Raw genomic sequence first — 19,380 nt, forward strand, 5'->3', positions numbered from 1 at the left:
TTTTGGCATTGCTAGTGATCCAGGCAAAAAGATTTAGGAAGCATGTTTTCTTTACAGTGTGACAGCAGCAACATTCTCCTCTCTTGGTCCTCTGATTCATACATAAGATATCTTACCCAAAGAGAGGACTATCATGGTTTGGATCTTAAATGTTACCAAAGTCCCATGGTAAAGACAGATAGCCAGTGACACTATGGGTAGATGATGGAAACCAAAGAAGGAAGTGAGGTCACTGAGGGTGTGGCTTTGGGATATTAACACCTCTGCCTCTCCTATCTGTCAGCTCCCTGGCCGCTATGAAGTAAGTAGCTTTTTTCTACCACAGGCTGCCTCCCCTGAGCCAGAGGGCAGAGTCCAAGAACTGAAACTGTCATCCCAAACCATCTTTTCCTATCTGAAGCACATCTCAGCTATTTTGTCAGTGACAGAGAGCTGACTAACATAGGAAGGACCTCAGTAATAACATCGTAGTTCCAAGACTGAAACTATGCCTCAAAACAAAACAAACAAAAAACACCACCACAACAACCGAACCACCCCCCCACAAAACCCCAAGGGGACTGGAGAGATGGCTCAGAGGTTAAGAGCACTGACTCTTCCAGAGGTCATGAGTTCAATTCCTAGCAACCACATGGTGGCTTATAACCATCTATAAATGAGATATGGTGTCCTCTTCTGGCCTTCAGACATATATGCAGGCAGAATGCTGTATACGTAATAAATTAATAAAAAACAAAAACCTAAAAAGTAATAAAAAATTGAATTCAAACCAACCAACCAACCATCCAACCATCCTGTGGGCCAAGGTGCAGTGGTATGCCAGTATCTCAGCACTCAGGAGGCTGAGGCTAGGGAATCCTGAGTTTGACTGTGGCCAGCTAGGGCTACATAGTGAGACCCTTTCTGAAACAAAATGTAGAGGGCTTTAGAATATAAAATACTCCCAAAGTGTTAAGTGGTAACCACAAAGGAATACTCAAAATTAACGCTTTTGAAGGAAAACCATTTTAGTGTTTTTAATAAGAGAATTGTATACATATTCTTGTATAACTACAAAAAGTCAAAGCGGCACTTGCAGATTTTGTCAATCAGTTTAATATGTCATAGGTAGTTCATATGAATGCTTAAGTTACAAAATTAGCTGCCACGGTCCGATGTATGGGACTTTAAGAAAGCTTACATTACTTAAACGATAACCAAGCACATAAATTTTGATTCTAAATGTATTTTAAAGATTTGTAAAACAATGTTAAGTCTAAAATTATATGGCCTTAAAGTGATTCAATTTTGGGTTATTTTTAATAACTTAAACTTGTGAACTGTTAAAAAAACATTACACTTGAATATCCCAGTGCATATATTTCTATTAACAAAGCCACGTGAAAAACTCCATCAATTCCCAAGGCAGCAACACACACAATTTTCACTGCAACTCACTGTTACTTTGTCAGAACACAGAAAGCATCAACAAAACCCCACCACCCGCTCCCAACAAAAAACAACCCTTTCCCACCCCAGCAAAAAACTACCTGGTACAAGCAGAGACTTAAGAAATGCTTTCTCGGTAGGAAGCATTTATAAAATGCAGAGATCTCAACAAGCCAAATGCTTATGCACAGAGAGGGGCCTCTCCCCACCATCGCTCCCGCCTCACGAGTCAGACAAAATTCTGAATCACTTAAAAAAGTTTACTTTTTTAAAAGCATATTTGTGCATATCGATGGTTATTTGTTTCGAGAAAGTACATACTGGCCTGTGGACAATATAAAAGCAGGCAGAGAAGCAAAGTGCACTCATAAGACGGAGATCAGCTCCTCCATGAACACCTAACAGGCTGCAGCAAGCAAGGCAACCATTGTGACCTCACAGAGACCAGCCATCTGACTGCTGCTGATCGGAGCTAGGTGAAGCAGTTCACTTTTTTGTGCATTTCTTGCTCAGAAAAAATAAGCACATAACTCCTTCAAATCCACACTCACAGTGTCATTAGCTCATCGTATCAGGCAATGAGAAACGGCTCCTGCACTACCTACCTCTAGAATCTTCCATGGACTTATAGAATCCTAACACCTACAGATTTCTTCCTATAATACTGCCATCAGCACCACCCACACACAAAACATACACCGTACTATGTTCTAAGTCTTTGAATTCGTCATCACATACAGTGTTCGAGATTCTACTTTTTTTTACAAGTTTAATGTGGACACAGAAAAAACAAGCAATGTTTATTGTGCAATTCCAATAGATACTCTTAGGGTCTTGGTTTAGAGTCAGTCTCCATAGTTATTTCAATTGCCCAGTTTAAACAAAAAGCAACAACCTACCTAGAAATTTCATGATCGTTCTTCAAACACCAAAGTAAAGCACTGATGATTCACATTATAATTTAAACATATTTTAAAACTACACATACTTTATATACCATTCCTTTTATAAAATAATCAAAATAATTTGATTATCTGCAAGGAAATAACTGAAAGAGCCCTTTCAATGTATCTATAACCTCTGTAGAACTCCAAACCAAGAGGAGAGGGTGAAATAAAGATCTCTCAGTCAGCAGGAATACGTGACTGTTAGATGAGGACTCGTGCTTTTCCCGTTTCTGGTGGACGCAGAGCTTACAGCAGCGAGGACACCTATGCAATGACTCTACATGGCTTTCACTTTGATTTGTTTCATTTTCATTTGCTTCTTCTCCAACTTCTTTTGTTCCCTCCTCAAAGCAGCTTCCTGTGTGACAGGGAGGGAGAGAGAAGGATCCAAATTAAACTCCAAGAACACACTGAAAAAAATGGGGGCTGGAGAACCAGCTCAGTGGTCAGAACTCCTGATGTTCTTGCAGAAGACCCAAGTTCTGTTCCAAGCATCTGTCAGACACAGGCACCTCCACTCATCCATACTATTATTCAAAATCCTTTTTTGAGAGTGGGAGTGTGGGAAGTCTGAAATAGGGTCTTCTCTCTATATAGCTCTGGCTGTGCTGGAACTCACTATGTAGCCCAGGCTGGCCTTGAACTCAAGAGATCTGTCTGCCTCTGCCTGAGTGCTGCGATTAAAGGCATGTGACATCATGCCTGGCCTTTATCCAAAATCTTGGTCTTGTAACACACAGGACATTCTTAAAGATACTTATAATAATTGCAAGCCAGGCATGATGACCACACCAATCCCAGCCAGCATTTGGAAGACTAAGGCAGAGGACTGCACTTTGGCTACATGTTAGTTCCAGGCCAATCTGTGCTATAGATCCAACCTTGGCTACATAGTTAATTTCAGGCCAATCTGTGTTAGGAGACATTGTTTCAAATGACAAAACAAAAACATTGCCAATTTATATGCTGAGGAATAAAAATGAACACAAAACAAAGCAAAGATAATTAAATCTTAATTTAGCACTACACTCAATGAGGTTTTGCATGGTATGTGTATTTCTTTGAGGCAAGATCTCAATAAGTTAACCACGGTGGCACTAAATTCAACTGCCACACCCTTTTTAAAAGATAAGTTCTCATTACTTAGCCAATTGCTAGTCTTGATATTGCTATTAAGGCCAGGCATGGTGTAGATAGTAGAATTCACTAATTCTGTATCAAACACTAATTTTATTTTATTATTTATTTATTTATTTTTTGTGAAACATGGTTTCTCTGTTTAGACTAGCTGTCTTAGAACTCACTCTGTAGACCATGCTAGCCTCAAACTCAGAGATCCACCTGCCTCTGCTCTCAAATGCTGCTGGGTTTAAAGGTATGTGTTATCACCACCTGGCTTCAAACCCTAATCTTAAGTGACAAGATTACTAAAATATAAGAGCTGGGAAGTGGTGGCGCACACCTTTGATCCCAGCACTTGGGAGGCAGAGGCAGGCAGATCTCTGTGAGTTTGAGGCCAGCCTGGTCTACAGAGAATTCCAGGACAGCCAAAGGTACACAAAGAGAAACCATGTCTCAAAAAAAGCAATAAACAAATAAATAAAACATAAGATGCATATGCCAACTATTAACAATTCCCTGACTTCCTTCTAATCGTTTGATCTGGAATGGAACTGTGCTGGGGTAATTCAGTCATTTCCAGGTGCACAAACTCAACTTACTATGGAGTAAACTTACTATGAAGTAAAGTGCTGTCAAATGACAACATATCCCAAATGCTAAAAAATAGTAACTTTTAGCTTGAGCACATCTCTACAGAGATTTATCATAGTAGACAGTAGGGTAGAAATCGGCATGTAGATAATTAAAAACAAAACAGCAGTTTTGGGGAAATCTCACAAAACCTCAACCCTAGACAAAGAACTGCAGGCAGCTAAGAACACTGAGAGCAGGAGAGCCAGCCTTCCCAGAGAAGAGCATCAACTGGTTCCCCACCACCAGATGGTCAGCTCTGGAAACATGCACACAGGGAACAGCAGACAGACTCAATGGGTTGTACTTACATAGTTAAGACGCATCCATACACGCGCGTGTGCACACACACATACACACACAAGTCACAACAACAAAGAAAAAATTTAAAAGACAACTGTGGAAAGGAATTAATATATGGGAGGTTTGGGAAGGAGGACAAGGAAGGGGAAATCATATAATTATGATCTCAAAACATAAAAACCATATAATAGAAAAGCCAAGCCCAGCAGCCTGAGCCTCTAGGAGTGTCTCACTTCCAGCCTGCGCTGCTTCTCAGGGTCCTCCTCATTCATGATCCGCTCCTTCTCAGCTCTTTTCTTCTCCTCACGCCGAGACTGTGCAGCCTCCTGTCTCTGCACATGTGTCAACTTCAGAAAGTTCTCTTCCACTCGTGCCCGGTTCTTATCTGCTTTTTGTTTACCCTTCCCCAGGAAACAAAGACTTCATGAGGAACCAATTCTAAGGCACAGGAGAAAACCCCACTTAGCATTGCTAAAACTCCTCTCCTTCGACACTTTCAAGCCAACTAGCAAAGGCTCAGTCACTGCAATTATTGACAGCTGCTGCCCATCAGGGGAAAAACCCAACAACAAAAAAAAGGGGGCTGGCTTGTAAAAAAGGATTAAGAACTTACTTCTCTGTTGAGTCGGAACTTTTTGGCTTTATCGATAGAATAAATCACCATGTTCATAAGGGGTAGCAAAGCCTCCATATCCTTTGGGTATGTGTTACCTGAGCCAGGCACTGAAAAACAAAGCCATTTTCCTACATTAATACTTCTGGGTTGGCAGTCTGTCTTTCTTAATGCTAACAGTCTAGCTCCTTGGAGGAACCCAGAAATCAGCAAGGAGAAATGAAGTTAGCATGCTGTAGTTTTAGAGCTATTATTTCAGAAGGAAAAATAATCTCAAAAACATTTCAGAAGAAACTAAGAACTAGACAGATAGGACCCAGAATACTCACCATTAAATGTAAACAGTAGTGTCCTCTTGGTGTCAGGCAGCTTTAAGGGTTGACCTTCCCTGTCATCAAAGAGAAGTCTATTAAAAGAGACTGTAGAAAGGACCCGTCTATGCACACCAGCACACATCTGACTCAGGTGGACAAAGACCTGCAAATAGCAGTGTGTGTACTCTGCATCTCCAAGTCAGGGAATCCCAGAACCTGAACGGCGTTACAGTCATACACACACTCTGTACGCACACTCGGCTACATTTGAACCCCTCCAGGGATGTTTCCAGTGGACAAGATATATCCGCTTTCACTCAGGGAGCCAGAAATATGCCTATATTTAAGAATGAGGCCATGGGCTGGAGAGATGGCTCAGCAGTTAAGAGCACCAACTGCTCTTTCAGAGGTCCTGAGTTCAATTCCCAGCAACCACATGGTGGCTCATAACCATCTGTAATGGGATCCGATGGCTTCTTCTGGTGTGTCTGAATAGAGTAAAGTGTACTCATAGTCATTAAATAAATAAATAGAAATAAGGCCATATTTTTTAAATACTTTTGCTTATTTTTTAATTTCTAAATTTATATTTTTGTGTCTGAGTGTTTTGCCTGCATGTATGTGTGTATGCAGTGCCCATGGAGGCCCAAAAAGGTGTCAAATCTCCTGGAGCTGGAGTTAAGAGCAGTTTTTAGCCTTCATAAGGGAGCTGGGAACCAAGTCCTGGTCCCTGGTTTTCTGCATGAGCAATACACTCCTAACCACTAAGTCAAACTCAAGAGGCTACTTGTGGTGTTCCAACATAAAACTAATAGGAAAATGAATTTAATAGTTTTACTTCATACGTACTCTTGCATAATCTTCGGACCAGAAAACTGGTCTGAAAAATGAACAGATTCAATTTTATCAGCATAGTGTGTAAGAAAGTGAACCATCTGAAAGAAATCCAGAAAGAATATTAACTCAAGTTAATCCAGGCTTTCATAGATATTCACCTTGTAATCCTTACTTTTATAAAATGTCATTCAGACTAAAATACTTCTTTTAAAAAAAATTACCTCACCTTCAGTTTAGAATTACCTCACCTTTAGTTTTGGTTCATTTAGTCCCAGCACTGGGGAGGCCGAGGCAGGCAGACCTATATGAGTTCAAGGCCAGCCTGGCCTACAAAAGCATGTTCCAGCACAATCAGGGTTATTCTCTGCAGCCACCCTCCAGCCTTAGGCCCTCCCATGACAGGATCACAAGTGCCTACCCTGTGTGCCCACCCTGACTTACACAAACTGAAACTCAAGATTGGACTGTAGTCTTAACCAAACAAACTTGAAAGTTGGCTTGGAGCGGTGGTGGCGCACGCCTTTAATCCCAGCACGTGGGAGGCAGAGGCAGGCAGATTTCTGAGTTCGAGGCCAGCCTGGTCTACAGAGTGAGTTCCAGGACAGCCAGGGCTAAAAGAGAAACCCTTCTCGAAAAACCAAAAAAAAGAAAAAAAAAAAAGTTGGCTTGGATCGGTGGCATACACCTTTATTTGTAACATTTGGGGGATAGAGGAGGTGGACCTCTATGAGCCAGGGTTACATAGTGAGACTCAAAAATCAAAACAAAAAGCTTGAAAGCCTGAAAGTCAATAGGTCTTTTAGAGAACTTTGTATTCTATTGTGTGTGTGCGCAAATGTGTGTGCATGTGTGCTGTGCCCCTGGGGAAGGCAGAAGAGAGAGTCATATCCCTCATAGCTGGAGCTGTGGGACACGAAGCTTGTTAGGAAGGTGCTAGGACATGAGCTCCAGCTGTCCGGTTCCTGGACTGACAGTCCTCTGGCAAGCTGTCTATCAGCAGGAGGAAGCAGTGCACACCTGTAACTAATGGATGGCTCAGAGAAGACCTGTCCCATCTGTAGGGAGTCTACCCTCTCAACATGAGAGCGAGCCTATACCGCAATTAGAATGGTGGACAACTGACAACTGTTACCTAGTTGGTCAAAATCAGGTAAATGACTGTAAGTTACATAGAGAATGTTTATCATGAATGATCTGTAGCCTGAGATTATTTACCTATTGTTTCAGCAAGGGTCAAATAAAATTCAGCATGTGAGATACATAACGTATGCACGTCTTTCTTGGTTTATTTGGAGATAGTCTCCCTTTGTACTACCTAGACTGGTCTAGAACTCATGACATCACAGACGGGCACACCATTCTCTATCCCATTTACCTTTGTATCCATCATTCCCTCTGTGACTTCTCCCATTTCCGACAGAATGGCCAAGGAGTCTGGCAGCCCATACTTTGCTCCAGACTTAGGTTTATCACTGCAAAACTCACTCTGGAAGAGAAATTGAAAACACAAAACATGATTATTTTACACAGTTTTTCCCAAATGGTGAAGTCTGTATAATCTATTTTGAAGTGGTCCTTAACATCTGAGAGACAGAGTTGTGGCATCCCACAAAGCTGAACTTCTTTGTGATAAAGTGGCAGTTTCGACAAACGTTTAAATCAGAGCAGCTTGACATACCAGGTCCTGCATCTCCTTCTGCAGTCGCAGCAAAGCTCTGCGAGTGCCAACAGCAAACACGTATGTGTCCATGTCCTCGTCATTCATTGTTACTTTTATTTGCTTTAAAAAGAAAACAAGACAAGACACACTGAGTACTATGGTGGGTAGGTTTCTAAATGGCTCCAAAAAGTTCAGCCTTCTGCTATACACACTCTTCCCCTGACAGGGTTCATGGATGTAACACAAGACCCCTAAGCGGTTGATTCAAACTAACAAAAAAGCACTATCTTGTGTATGAAAAATAATCCAGCCAAGTTATTAAAAATAACTGGGCCTTAGCTGAAGAAGAGAATCTTTGGGACCAACATGATCATCAAGGGAGAGGGATGGATTATAAGGTCCTGAGGTCCACACCTCCAGGACCTGGGTAATTCCTAGTTGATTGGTGGTGAGAAAATAGGTGCTTATAAATCCAAGAAACTGAATTCTGACAAAAATCTAAATGTGCGTGTAAAGAAGGAAACACAAGCCTTGCTCACACTGTTTTCAGCCTTGTAGACCCAAGGAGAAGATCCAGCTAACCCACCCTGGGCCACTCATGTACTCATAACTGTGAGATAATAAATGGTTCTGGTTTTTCTTTCTTTTTTTTTTTTTTTTCTTGCTTGTTGTTTGTCTTTTTGCTATTTTGTTTTGTCTTTAAGACAAGGTCTCAAAAATTTTTTTTTTAAATTTTGCTGGTCATGGAGATGTATACCTTTAATATCACTTTGAGGGCTGGTCTAGTGATACTGTTTCAAAAAACAAGCAGAAGGATTTATTATTTCTATTCTATGTTATGTGTTTGCCTGCACCATGTGCTGCATCTGTGCACCATGTGTGTGCAGCACCCCTGGAGGCTAGAAGAGGACACTGGATCCCTGGGAACTAGAGTTACTGATGGTTGGTTATGAGCTAGGTGTTGGTTCTGGGAAGCAAGTCCAGGTCCTCTGGAAGAGCTCCCCACTGCTCAGCCACCTCTCTTGTCCCAGATGGCACTATTTTAAGCTCTTCAGCTCTGTTGCAAATTATTATGAAAAAACACTATGCTAGCAGGTTCATACAGAGCAGTGGAGTACAGAAGTCAGCAGTGAACAAGACCCAAGTGGACAGTGTGACGTAAGAATCATATCTGGGTTTGTATCAAGCTCCTGGCACAGAGCTCAAACTTTTATGCTTCATTATTTATAAGGAACTCCTTTCAATCAGCCTGAGTTCACACTAATGTAAGGTCTCTGCATAGCTTCAGGAATTGGGGACTGATCATGATATAAGAAGACTGAAGCCTTCTGCCCTTCTCAGGGTCCTGAAGAAGAGGAACACGGAGCTTTGTGCTATAGAAACCCTTGAGTCACATTCAGAAAGCTTCCATATTTATAACCTTGTGGATTCGCTAAAAGAGCAGGATGTTCAGAGATGATAAAGAGGCTCCACACACCTCCACCCCCTTTCCACAGCATCCCACTGGGCAGCGCTGGCCAGGCTGAGTTCACTCTGTGGTCCAGGCTGGCTGATCCACCTGCAGACTCATGAGTGCTGGCACTAAAGGCCTGTGCCACCATGGCTGGCACCCTCATTTTTTTTTTTTTTCTTCAAACTGGCTACTGCTGAGTTGTGTCCTTAATAAGTCAGTAAATATAAGGAAAGGTTTTCCATGAATTCTATGAATCATTCAAAAAGTTATTAAACCTGGAGGGAGGATGGAAACCGTCAATTCATAGGTGACCAGCCAAAAGTGCATATGGTATGGTGGCCTGGTATTTAAAATTTCCTCACAAGTAGGGACATTGGGAGTGGGTGTGTGTGTAGGGGGCCTGAACCCCTTCAACCTGTTGGACCTGAAGCTAATTCCAGGCAGTGTCAAAATGAATTGTTGGAGCCCAGCTGGTGTCTAGAGCATCCAAGAACTGACCATTGTTAGAAAACATACTTACACAAGTAAAAAAATACTTAACATTCTGCGTAGGAACAGACAATGTTATAAATTTATTTGACATGATAAAATGTGGTTCTAGTTGTACTAATTTTCTTTCTTTCTTTCTTTCTTTCTTTTTCTTTCTTTCTTTCTTTCTTTCTTTCTTTCTTTTCTGTTGTTGTTTTTTTGTTTTTCGAGGCAGGGTTTCTCTGTATAGCCCTGGCTGTCCTGGAACTCACTCTGTAGACCAGGCTGGCCTTGAACTCAGAAATCCACCTGCCTCTGCCTCCCAAGGGCTGGGATTAAAGGCGTACGCCACCACCGCCCGGCATTTTATTTCTTTATGATTGGGCCAAATTCTTAGTATAAGGAATAAGAAAACTGTGGGGCTGGAGACAGATGGCTCAATGGTTAAGTACACTTGCTTCTCTTGCAGAGGACATAGGTTCAGTTCTTAGCACCCACATGATACCTCGTAACCACCTGTAACTCTAGTTCTATGGGGTCCAATACTCCTTTTGTGCACACATGTAATACACAGACAGACATGTAGGCATCACACATATAAAACTCAAAAATCTTTTTTTCAAAGGAGGTCCCAGGATGCTAATGTAGGGAAACACCTGGTAAATGGTAGCTATATCTTAAAAAAAAAAAGTTCTGTATGTCTGTATTTACAGGAAATTACAAAAGAAGTCTCTTTAACAGAACCCAGAAGAAAAAAAAAGCAAACTAAGTAACACTCCTATCTGAGAATATCTCTTTGGGAGAGAAGCAAGAGACATTTTTGACAGTGAACACAATTTGTAGATTCACGTTAATTTAATAAATGGAAGACAGTAGACCAACAACCTAGATTGTCATCTGAGCTCTTTCAATCAAAATTAATCATTTGAACAAGTAAAAATATTTGAGAAGAAACCAAAGTAAAAAAACAAACAAACAAACAAACAAAAAATTGAAAAAAAGCAATCAGAGGCCCCGGACGCTGAAATCAGCAAGGCTCATCTGCTTTGGTGGACAAGCATCACATTTTCTGGCGTGGAATTCAAATACAATCCAGACAGAAATGGAATAGTTAGGAAATAATTGAGATTGTACCAAGAAAACCAGCAGGAATACATACCACTTGATCACTCACTGGCCTCATCATCCGGGCCAGGACATTAAGTAAGTCTTGTCTCTTAAGGAACTGAAAAAATGAGAGGAATAAGTCAATACCTTGTAGCTTATGCTTACAGAAGAGCCTTGGAGGGACTCAAATGTTTCATTTGCCAACTAGTAGAAATACAATACTCAGATCTTGATTTTAAAACGTAAGGGAAGTTATTTGTCAGAGCAGAAGCTCCCTACTCACCCGCAGCTGGATAAGCATGCCTTCACAGCACACTCGGCCAGAACACCACAGGTTATAGATGTGCTCATTCTCCTGATTCAACTTTCCTGTGCTTGTGGCTTCTTTGTTAGTCCCGTCATCCCCTAAGAGTAAGAGCACTGAATCTGACTCGCTGGACATTTGGATCACTTTAGACAGCGATGCTTTGCTATCTCACAGAATTTCCTTGGACAGGGATTATAAGATCAGCACTGCTGCTTTTACTTCAATATATTTTAAAGGTTTTACACCTTAATAGATGTGATGTCTATATTGATCACCTGTTCCATCGTACCTTAATTCATCTAGTCTTGAAGACACACTCAGGGTCATCTCTCAGTCAACCGTCTTCATACCAACATTTGTACATAAGGCCTGGATTTTCTGAATGAGCCCCATTAATTCCAATTACCTCTGACAGGTTAGAGTTCAAAGGCAGTTTCCAGACATTTCAAATCACCAAAATCATTATTTTATCTCAATTTTATACCAACTTCACGCAGACTACAGCGAACAACTCCCAGAGATTCCTGTGCAAAGTGACTGATTTCCACTGTTCCACCGTTTTATGTTGCTATCCATTCATGTTCCTCTGTAAATATATGCAGAGAGCAGAGAAAATGGTATCTCCACTGCTACCAGTGCACAGCGGGCACCAAGACCAGGCATCAGGGAGACAGACAGGCTCTTTATCATCTGCTGGGCCCAGTGTGCTGGGGTGCCGATGGTTGCTGTAGAGGTAGGAGAAGCCTAGTACAGGTGGGACTTCTTTTTACTTTTAAAACTCTTTATTGTTTTCATAAAAAAAGTTGTGGACTCTGTCTGGCATGAAGAAGAGGAAGGGCAATGAGCCAAAGAATGTTCCCCACCACCCCCAACCCAAATTCTCTGATCAAAAAACACCATGAAAACCATGAAACAGGGAAGAGATCACCTGCTGGTAAACAGGTATAGTTTAATATAGTCTAATAACAGCTGTACTTTAACCTCTTAGATAAGCTGTAATATGACTTTCCTTCTTACAAAAGCCAAACTATATCTAATTAACAGTGTTGCAACAAAGAACAATTAAGAAACAATATGTGACAAAAAAAAAAGCCAACCAAACAAACCCCAACATTTTGTGAGGCTTAACTTGGTGGCATTAGGAAGGTAGAGGCCTGCTCAGGGCTTCAGAATCGACCAGCAAGATGGCTCAGCTGGTGAAGGCACTGGCTACTAAATCCTGAATGTTGGAACCCTTATGTGGCGGGAGAGAAGGAACCCCACAGGTGGTTTTTCCTGCTTATGCTTGCTGCCACTAGCACTCCTGCCCACCTCCAATACACACAGCACTAACAAGTTAACTAAAACAACTAAAACCACCAGACAAAACAATGTGTGTGAAGTACACCCCACAGTGTAACATACACGACAGTGCGTGTGAACTGCAGCAGATGGGTGGGAGGGAGCTTGTCACTAAGGAGACTGAGGTGCTGAGTGTGAAGGTGGCTGCCCTCACAACCTCACACAGCTGCCTACCCTACAGACTGCGTGTGTATCGCACCTGTGACATACTTGAAGAAATTGTGAGAATTTCCCATTTCTAAAAATCAAACTGAAATTAGTTTATCAAACTACCTAAAATGGCAGTTTCTTATTTCAAAAGGAATTTTCAAATTTTGCTTTTATATTGACTGTATCAAAAGCTATTTAGTAATTCTACTGTTGACTAATAAAAAATGAGCCTATATATTTAATTTACTCATATATAGAACCCTACAAAATAGGGTCCTTGGAAAAAACCAATGCACTGCAGTCAGCATCCCGTGAAAGCACTTAGCTATTTTTTGCTGAGTGAGGGATAAACTGTTCTTAACAGACTGTTTCCAGGCAGGCTGCTGGACTTGGATTGGCTTCACTTACCCACTAAGGTAAAATTGCTCTCCAAAAGCTCTCTATGAGAGTTAAACCAGGCCTGAGCAAGTCGGCTGTTTTTATTCTTCCCAATGATGTAGTTCATTATATAGGCAAGAAGACCAGTCACCATCAAAATTTCTAGGTAATAACTCTCCCAACTGTTCTGGAGGTGTGCAGGAACCTTAAATTAAAGAAGGAAAAATTCCCATTTAATGTTGGCTGAGATTAAACACAAGAGTCTAAGGAATGGATGAAAAATGAAAAGCCCATACACAGAAGCGGATATGTGATATAACTCTCACTGGGAAAAAGTTATACTTTAGTGGTTCAGAGAGAAGACTCAATGGTTAGAAGCACTGGCTGCTCTTGGAGCGGATATAGGCTTGGTTCCTAGCACCCAAATGGTAGCTTATAACCATTTCTAACTCCAGTTCTAGGGGATCCGATACTGTCTCTGTTCTCCAAGAGGAATAGGCATGCACATGGTGTACCTAATATACATGCAGAAAAAAACACTCCTACACACAAAATAATAAAAAAGTTACATTTAGAAAAGTATGCTCATTTTGATCTTCTAGGTCAGCTTTTTATTTTGTTTTTTTGTTTGTTTGTTTTCAAGACAAGGTTCTATAGCCCTAGCTGTCCTGGAACCTGAGCCCCAGCTGTCCTGGAACTTGATTTGTATACCAGAGAACTGAGAAGTCAAAAGATCTGCCTTGGCTGGGCGATGGTGGCGCACGCCTTTAATCCCAGCACTTGGGAGGCAGAGGGAGGCGGATTTCTGAGTTCGAGGCCAGCCTGGTCTACAGAGTGAGTTCCAGGACAGCCAGGACTACACAGAGAAACCCTGTCTTGAAAAACCAAAAAGGACTAAAGGCATGGCCACCATGCCCAGTTCCAGGTCAGCTTTTAAAAGACTCTTTAGGAAAATGTACATCTGTGTGTGGTGCCACATGCTTTTAGTCACAGCACTCGGGGAGGCAGAATCAGGCCGCTCTCTGTGAGTTCTAAGCTAGCCTGGTCTACAAAGCAAGTTCTAGGACAGACAGAGCTACTGTATAGAAAAACCTTGTCTCAAACAACAAAAAAAGAAAGAAAATGTAAAGACAATCAAATGTACCCAGCTCAGCATGCTCAGACACCCACTTACTACATTTGAATTAAGTAAAGGTAGACAGGCTAGACGACAACCTGAGAGCTGCTTCACAGTGATGGATGCCCATCACAACTCATGCTAGGCTCTTTATTAGACTGCACTAGTATTCCAACACCCACTGTGCACCATGGATTATAGTTATGGTGTTAACGGTTATTGTTTAGTTTGTGATTTAGAATCTTATATACTTACATCAACAATTGTTATTGGATCTTTATTTTTGTTAGCAGAGGTATCTGGCTTGTCTTCATAACCCTCAAATTCTTCATCATCATACGGCTCACTTTCTGTATCTCCCTCCTACAAAAACAAAACACAGTCACGTCTACAAATGGCACCAGCAGCTGTGTCGCCGTTTGTTGGTGACATCTGTAGAGAAAGGCATGACTCCTGAGCAACAAGTACAGAACGAAGACAGAAATGCTTTTAGCAAAATCCCAAACTTGGAGGTATAGGATAAGCAAGTTCCAGAAAACAAACATTCATGCTTAATGACATTAACACTGCATTTCAGATTTGAATTTCAGTAAGAGAGCTGAGCATGGTGGCAAGTACATTTAATCCTAGCACTTGAGAGGCAAGTGGTCTGTGATTTTGAGGCCATCCTAGTCTACATAGCAAGTTCCAGGATAGCTGGGGCTACATGGTGAGACCCTGCCTCTAACAAACAAAAAAGACAGAAAGAAAATGTCCTAGTTTTCTCACATCTTCTTCCTACACATAAAACTATGTGGGTGATGAATACGTCAATTAGCCTGATCTGATTAATTTAATTCTGCATTGGACATGCATACCAAAGCATATGATAAAGAGAAAAACAAAACACACAGTGAGATCATTTCTCAGAAACAAACAAAATGAGATACTACACAGCATAAATAAATAGCAAACCTGAAAGATGACATAAAAACTCCCAAACACTGAAAGAATGAGGACACTTACTTTACTTTAAAACTCAAAGATCTAAATTCTTATCCATCCATTATCTACTCTCAGTTCAGACCTTATCTACTCCAGTAAGTACAGAAAACACAATGCTTTATCCAGGTAAAAGGTAGGAACATACCACAAAATAGTCACAAGAGTTAAAGGAGGTGGTGGCACACACCTTTAATCTCAGCGCTCGGGAGGCAGAGACAGGGAGACCTCTGTGAGTCTGAGGTCTAGAGTTTGGTGTCCCGGCCTGGTCTACAAAGCCAGGTCCAGGACAGCCAAGGCTACAGAGAGAAACCTTGTTTTAAAAATAAATAAATGAATAAATAAATAAAATAAAACAACAGCCAGAAAAATATCTCGAGAGAGTAAACTAGAAGAGCTAAACAAGAGTGAAGACTCCAGACAGCAACATTCTCCCCATAATTGGGTTTTTGTCTGAAAAATCACTAATAAACTTTTCCATCCTCCTGAATTCCCCAATAAATCAATAATAAACAACCTACTTGGTGGGGCTGGAGAGATGTCTCATAAATTAAGAGCACTTGTTGTTCTTGCAAAGGGCCTGGATTTGATTTCCAGAACCCACATGGCTGCTCAGTTCCAAAAGATTCACGGGCACCACGTGCACACTGCACACCTACATGCAGGCAAAATACTCATACACGTAGAAATAAATAAATCTTAAAAAACAAAAGCCCCACCTGGGTATCTGCATCTTCGAAATCACCTTCTTGGCTTTCATCCTGCCCTTCCAACTCCACGGTGGCCTCGTCCTCATCATCTTCAGTGCTGATCACTCGCTGAGGAGATTCCGTAACAGAATCTTCCATGACGTCCTCAAACTCAGCAAAATCATTATCATCATACTCTACTATGTCTTCCTCATCCTCGAAATCATCAAACTTGGCTTCAGAGACGCTCCCAAACACCAAGAGGACAACACAGAAAGCATAGGAGGCTTTCATTGCACCTTAAAAATAAGCCGTGAGAAACAGTGTGTGCTAAGTGACTACCTTTGCACATACATGATCATTCTATTTCGTAAATTGTTAGTAATCTACAGAGCAGCTAGGTGTGGTGGTACATGCTGGCAATCCAGTACTTCGGAGTGGGAAGAGGGTCAGAAACCCAAGGCCTGCTTTGGCTATATACTGAGCTCAAAGCTAGACCAATCTACAGGCTGACCCTTACTTAAAAAATAAACAATCTCACAAATGCCTCCTGCTTTCCTCTTCCACGATACTCTTGGATGCAGACAGCCCTATGTAAAGGAAACAATGAGCTGAGGCCAAGAGGTCTAGGGTCTATCCAAATCCTGTCAGCAGTTCTTGGTAAAAACAAAGATATACTATTAATTTCTTTAGGTTCAACCCGCTAAAATCTCCTTTCTGTAAATTATACATTCCATAAGCTTTTTTCCCCCACAAAAGTATTTTTGAGAGACTATTAAAACCTTTCTGGGGACTAGAGAGATGGCTCAGCAGTTAAGAGTACTAGTTGTTCTTCCCAGAGGACCCAGGTTCAATTCCCAGCACCTACATGGCAGCTAAAAACTGTCTGCCACTCCAGTTCCAGGAAATCTGAAACCCTCACACAGACATGCATACAGGCAAAACACCAATGCATATAAAATTAAAAATTTAAAAAAAAAAACCCTTTTTAAAAGAACTAAGGACTATAGAGAATAAGATACAACAATGGATATGTAAATAGTTACAAAATAAACCATAAATTAAAAAAAAAAACAAGACTGAAATGAAGCTTGCCAGTATAGTCCTTGTAGTCATTCTTCTGACAAATAAAAGGTTGGCTTCACTGTCAGTATTAAAAGAGAAAGCGATTTACCTGCAGATCAACTATAGATATGTTCTCCTGGACACACAATTGCTATGATCATCACAAGTGTGAACACAAGTACAGAAAGAAAGTGTATCAATACAACTAAGTTACAAAATGGGCTCAGCCTAAGGGTATTGATTTTGCATGCAATCTCAGAAGACAATGCAAAAATATTTTCAACCAACAAAATCATTTATATTTTCAATTCTGCTCCCTCATCTAAACACCAGCCCTCTATCTTTAGTTATCTAAGAAAAAAAATCTATTTTTAAGCATTGACATTCAAGGCTACTGATGGGGATGTGTAAGTATTACTACTGATGATTAAACTACAAGTTGTCTTCTGATCTCTACATGCACAGTGGTATGCCTCTCCCCTTATATAAATGTCTGACCCAAATAAATAAATTAATGTTAATTTTTAAAATGTTACAAAGGGAGGCTGGGTATGTAACTCAAGTTGTTAAAGAGTGTCTCACTTGATACCAGGACCATATAAAATTGGGTGTGGTGGTATACTCCTAGAATCCCAGCACTCGGGAGACTGAGGCAGAGAGACCAAAGTTCAAGGCCATCCTCTTCTACATAGTGAGTTCAGGCTTCATGAGACCCTGTCTAAAAACTCTAAGGGGTTGGTGGAGTGGGGTGTCCCAGCACTCAGGAGTCAAATGCAGGTGCATGTCCAAATTCAAACCCAGCCAGGACTACATTGTGAGACCTTATACTTAAGGGGGGGGGCAGATGTAGTAGCTTAATTCTGTAATCCCAGCGCCAGGGAGCCAGAGTTAAGAGTAAGAGGGCTACCCTGAGTTCCAGTGGCTTGCCCTGCCCTGTCCTACATAGTGAGTTTTAAGCCAGCCTGGAAGAGACATTGTCTCAAAAAAGGAAGATCTTCTGCTTTAGTGTCTCCCTTTTCAAGTAGAAGTAACAACATATCCTTGCCAACTTGACAGTCTTGTCATTTCAATCTCAGTCTACACCATGAACGTTCACAACACAGAAGTATTTCTAATGTAATTCATACAACCAGGCTCCCTCAAGGTTATTTAGGTTAAAATTATCCAAGCCATTTGTGCACTGGCTTTCTCTCTGATAAGACTCGGCTGTACCTGTCAACCCATTTCTCAGATGCACAGCTCTGTACCAGGTCACCCAGCTTCTAGGACTTCTGAAGCAGAAAGCACAAGAATCCAAGGCAGGCACAAGCATTAACATGCCCGTCTTGATTATCTTCCACAAGCTCACTCAATAGAAAGGAGTAAATGTAGCAATCATTGCTTGTCCTTTCAGGCCTTTGTGCCATTAGTCAAAATGATGAAACTTCAAGAAATGATGTAGATATTACTGTCACCTTACAAAGTGTTGGTTACAAATAAGTTGTATGTTAGAAACCTTCGGTTAAGGTCGACTCTAGTAGTGGTTGCTTCCGTGAAACTTCGAATGTCTGGTCCTACCTCTACCACGGAGAAGCCTAGTGTCTATACTCCATTCTTCTGACTGCACACCGGATATTTTTTCAGATTTTGTCCTGTTGGTTGGGATCTACTCGAAACCACTAATATGACTCCTAAAGCCCAACAGAAAATGGACCAGAAAAGGTTGGACAGAGGTTTAATCTTTTTTTTTTTAATTCAGGAGAGATAAATTGCGGGTATTAATGCATGTCACCACCGGCCGGACTTAAAGGTTGGTTAGTAGATTAACAGTACCTGGCTCTGCGGCCACGCAACTTAGTCACCGCTCGGCCTGGCCCGGTCACACCGACTGGCATGTCATGGCCCGCTACCTACCTGCACCCAAGGCTGCAACCGGGCCCGGGGCTCTTGAGGCTACCACCACCACCCGGCCTGCCTTTGTCTGGTTTCTGCCTTCAGGTCGCAAAGATATCTGCTGGCCGCAATGTCCCTGTACAGCCCAGAACAGGTAGCTCAGTCACGGTACCCTACTCTTCACGTAGCTTCAGCCGTCCGTTACGTAGAATGCGTACGGATAGTTTGCGCCTGCGCGCGGCGTGGTGGGGCGGGGCGCGGCCTTAAGGACGTCGGCGCAAGGCGAGATAGGGCTGCTGGGAAAATTACGTAACCCCCGCCGTCCCCCTGGGCTAGAAGTGCTCTGGCGGAGCCTGGGTTTCTCCCGTAGGGTTCCGTCGGGTTGACGTCACTTTGATCTGATGCTCCGGAAGCTAAAGGTGGCCATAGTCTATGGGACCACGTGGACAGAGGCAGGAAGGGAAATGTTGCCCAAGTCGTGGGGGTTGTGTGTGTGTTGTTTTGTATTTTGGCAAGAGACAAGAGTTAAGGGAGGATCGACATTCTTAAGTAAATGAAGTTTCCCGTTAACAGCCTATTATCTTGAATTTTTGGGGCG

At 41.7% G+C, this 19,380-nt stretch overlaps 1 protein-coding gene across 1 annotated transcript; it reads right to left on the reverse strand.

Moving 5' to 3' along the window:
- Nucleotides 1–989: 989 nt before the first annotated feature.
- Nucleotides 990–18,971, reverse strand: Ccdc47 (coiled-coil domain containing 47). The gene is made up of 13 exons (XM_028780592.1): nucleotides 18,804–18,971; nucleotides 15,876–16,144; nucleotides 14,431–14,538; nucleotides 13,089–13,263; nucleotides 11,166–11,287; nucleotides 10,935–11,000; nucleotides 7,873–7,974; nucleotides 7,570–7,680; nucleotides 6,207–6,292; nucleotides 5,373–5,431; nucleotides 5,044–5,153; nucleotides 4,664–4,831; nucleotides 990–2,733 (listed from the first exon to the last, which is right to left on the reverse strand). Exons 2-13 carry the CDS (start codon nucleotides 16,137–16,139, stop codon nucleotides 2,653–2,655), a joined length of 1,452 nt encoding a protein of 483 aa, XP_028636425.1. The 5' UTR covers nucleotides 16,140–16,144; nucleotides 18,804–18,971; the 3' UTR covers nucleotides 990–2,652.
- Between the last annotated feature and the right edge of the window lie 409 nt (nucleotides 18,972–19,380).

Source organism: Grammomys surdaster, unplaced genomic scaffold, assembly GCF_004785775.1.
Source record: "Grammomys surdaster isolate TR1022 unplaced genomic scaffold, NIH_TR_1.0 371, whole genome shotgun sequence".
In the NCBI taxonomy this organism is placed as follows: domain Eukaryota; kingdom Metazoa; phylum Chordata; class Mammalia; order Rodentia; family Muridae; genus Grammomys; species Grammomys surdaster.

Excerpts from the sequence above, each read along its gene's own strand:
- Ccdc47 (XM_028780592.1), bottom strand. The coding sequence starts at position 16,139 with ATGAAAGCCTCCTATGCTTTCTGTGTTGTCCTCTTGGTGTTTGGGAGC. Across the intron at positions 11,288-13,088 it reads GAGCAATTTTACCTTAGTGG|GGGATGACGGGACTAACAAA; the intron begins GTAAGTGAAGCC and ends TCTTACTCTTAG. Across the intron at positions 5,154-5,372 it reads ACTACTGTTTACATTTAATG|TGCCTGGCTCAGGTAACACA; the intron begins GTGAGTATTCTG and ends TTTGTTTTTCAG.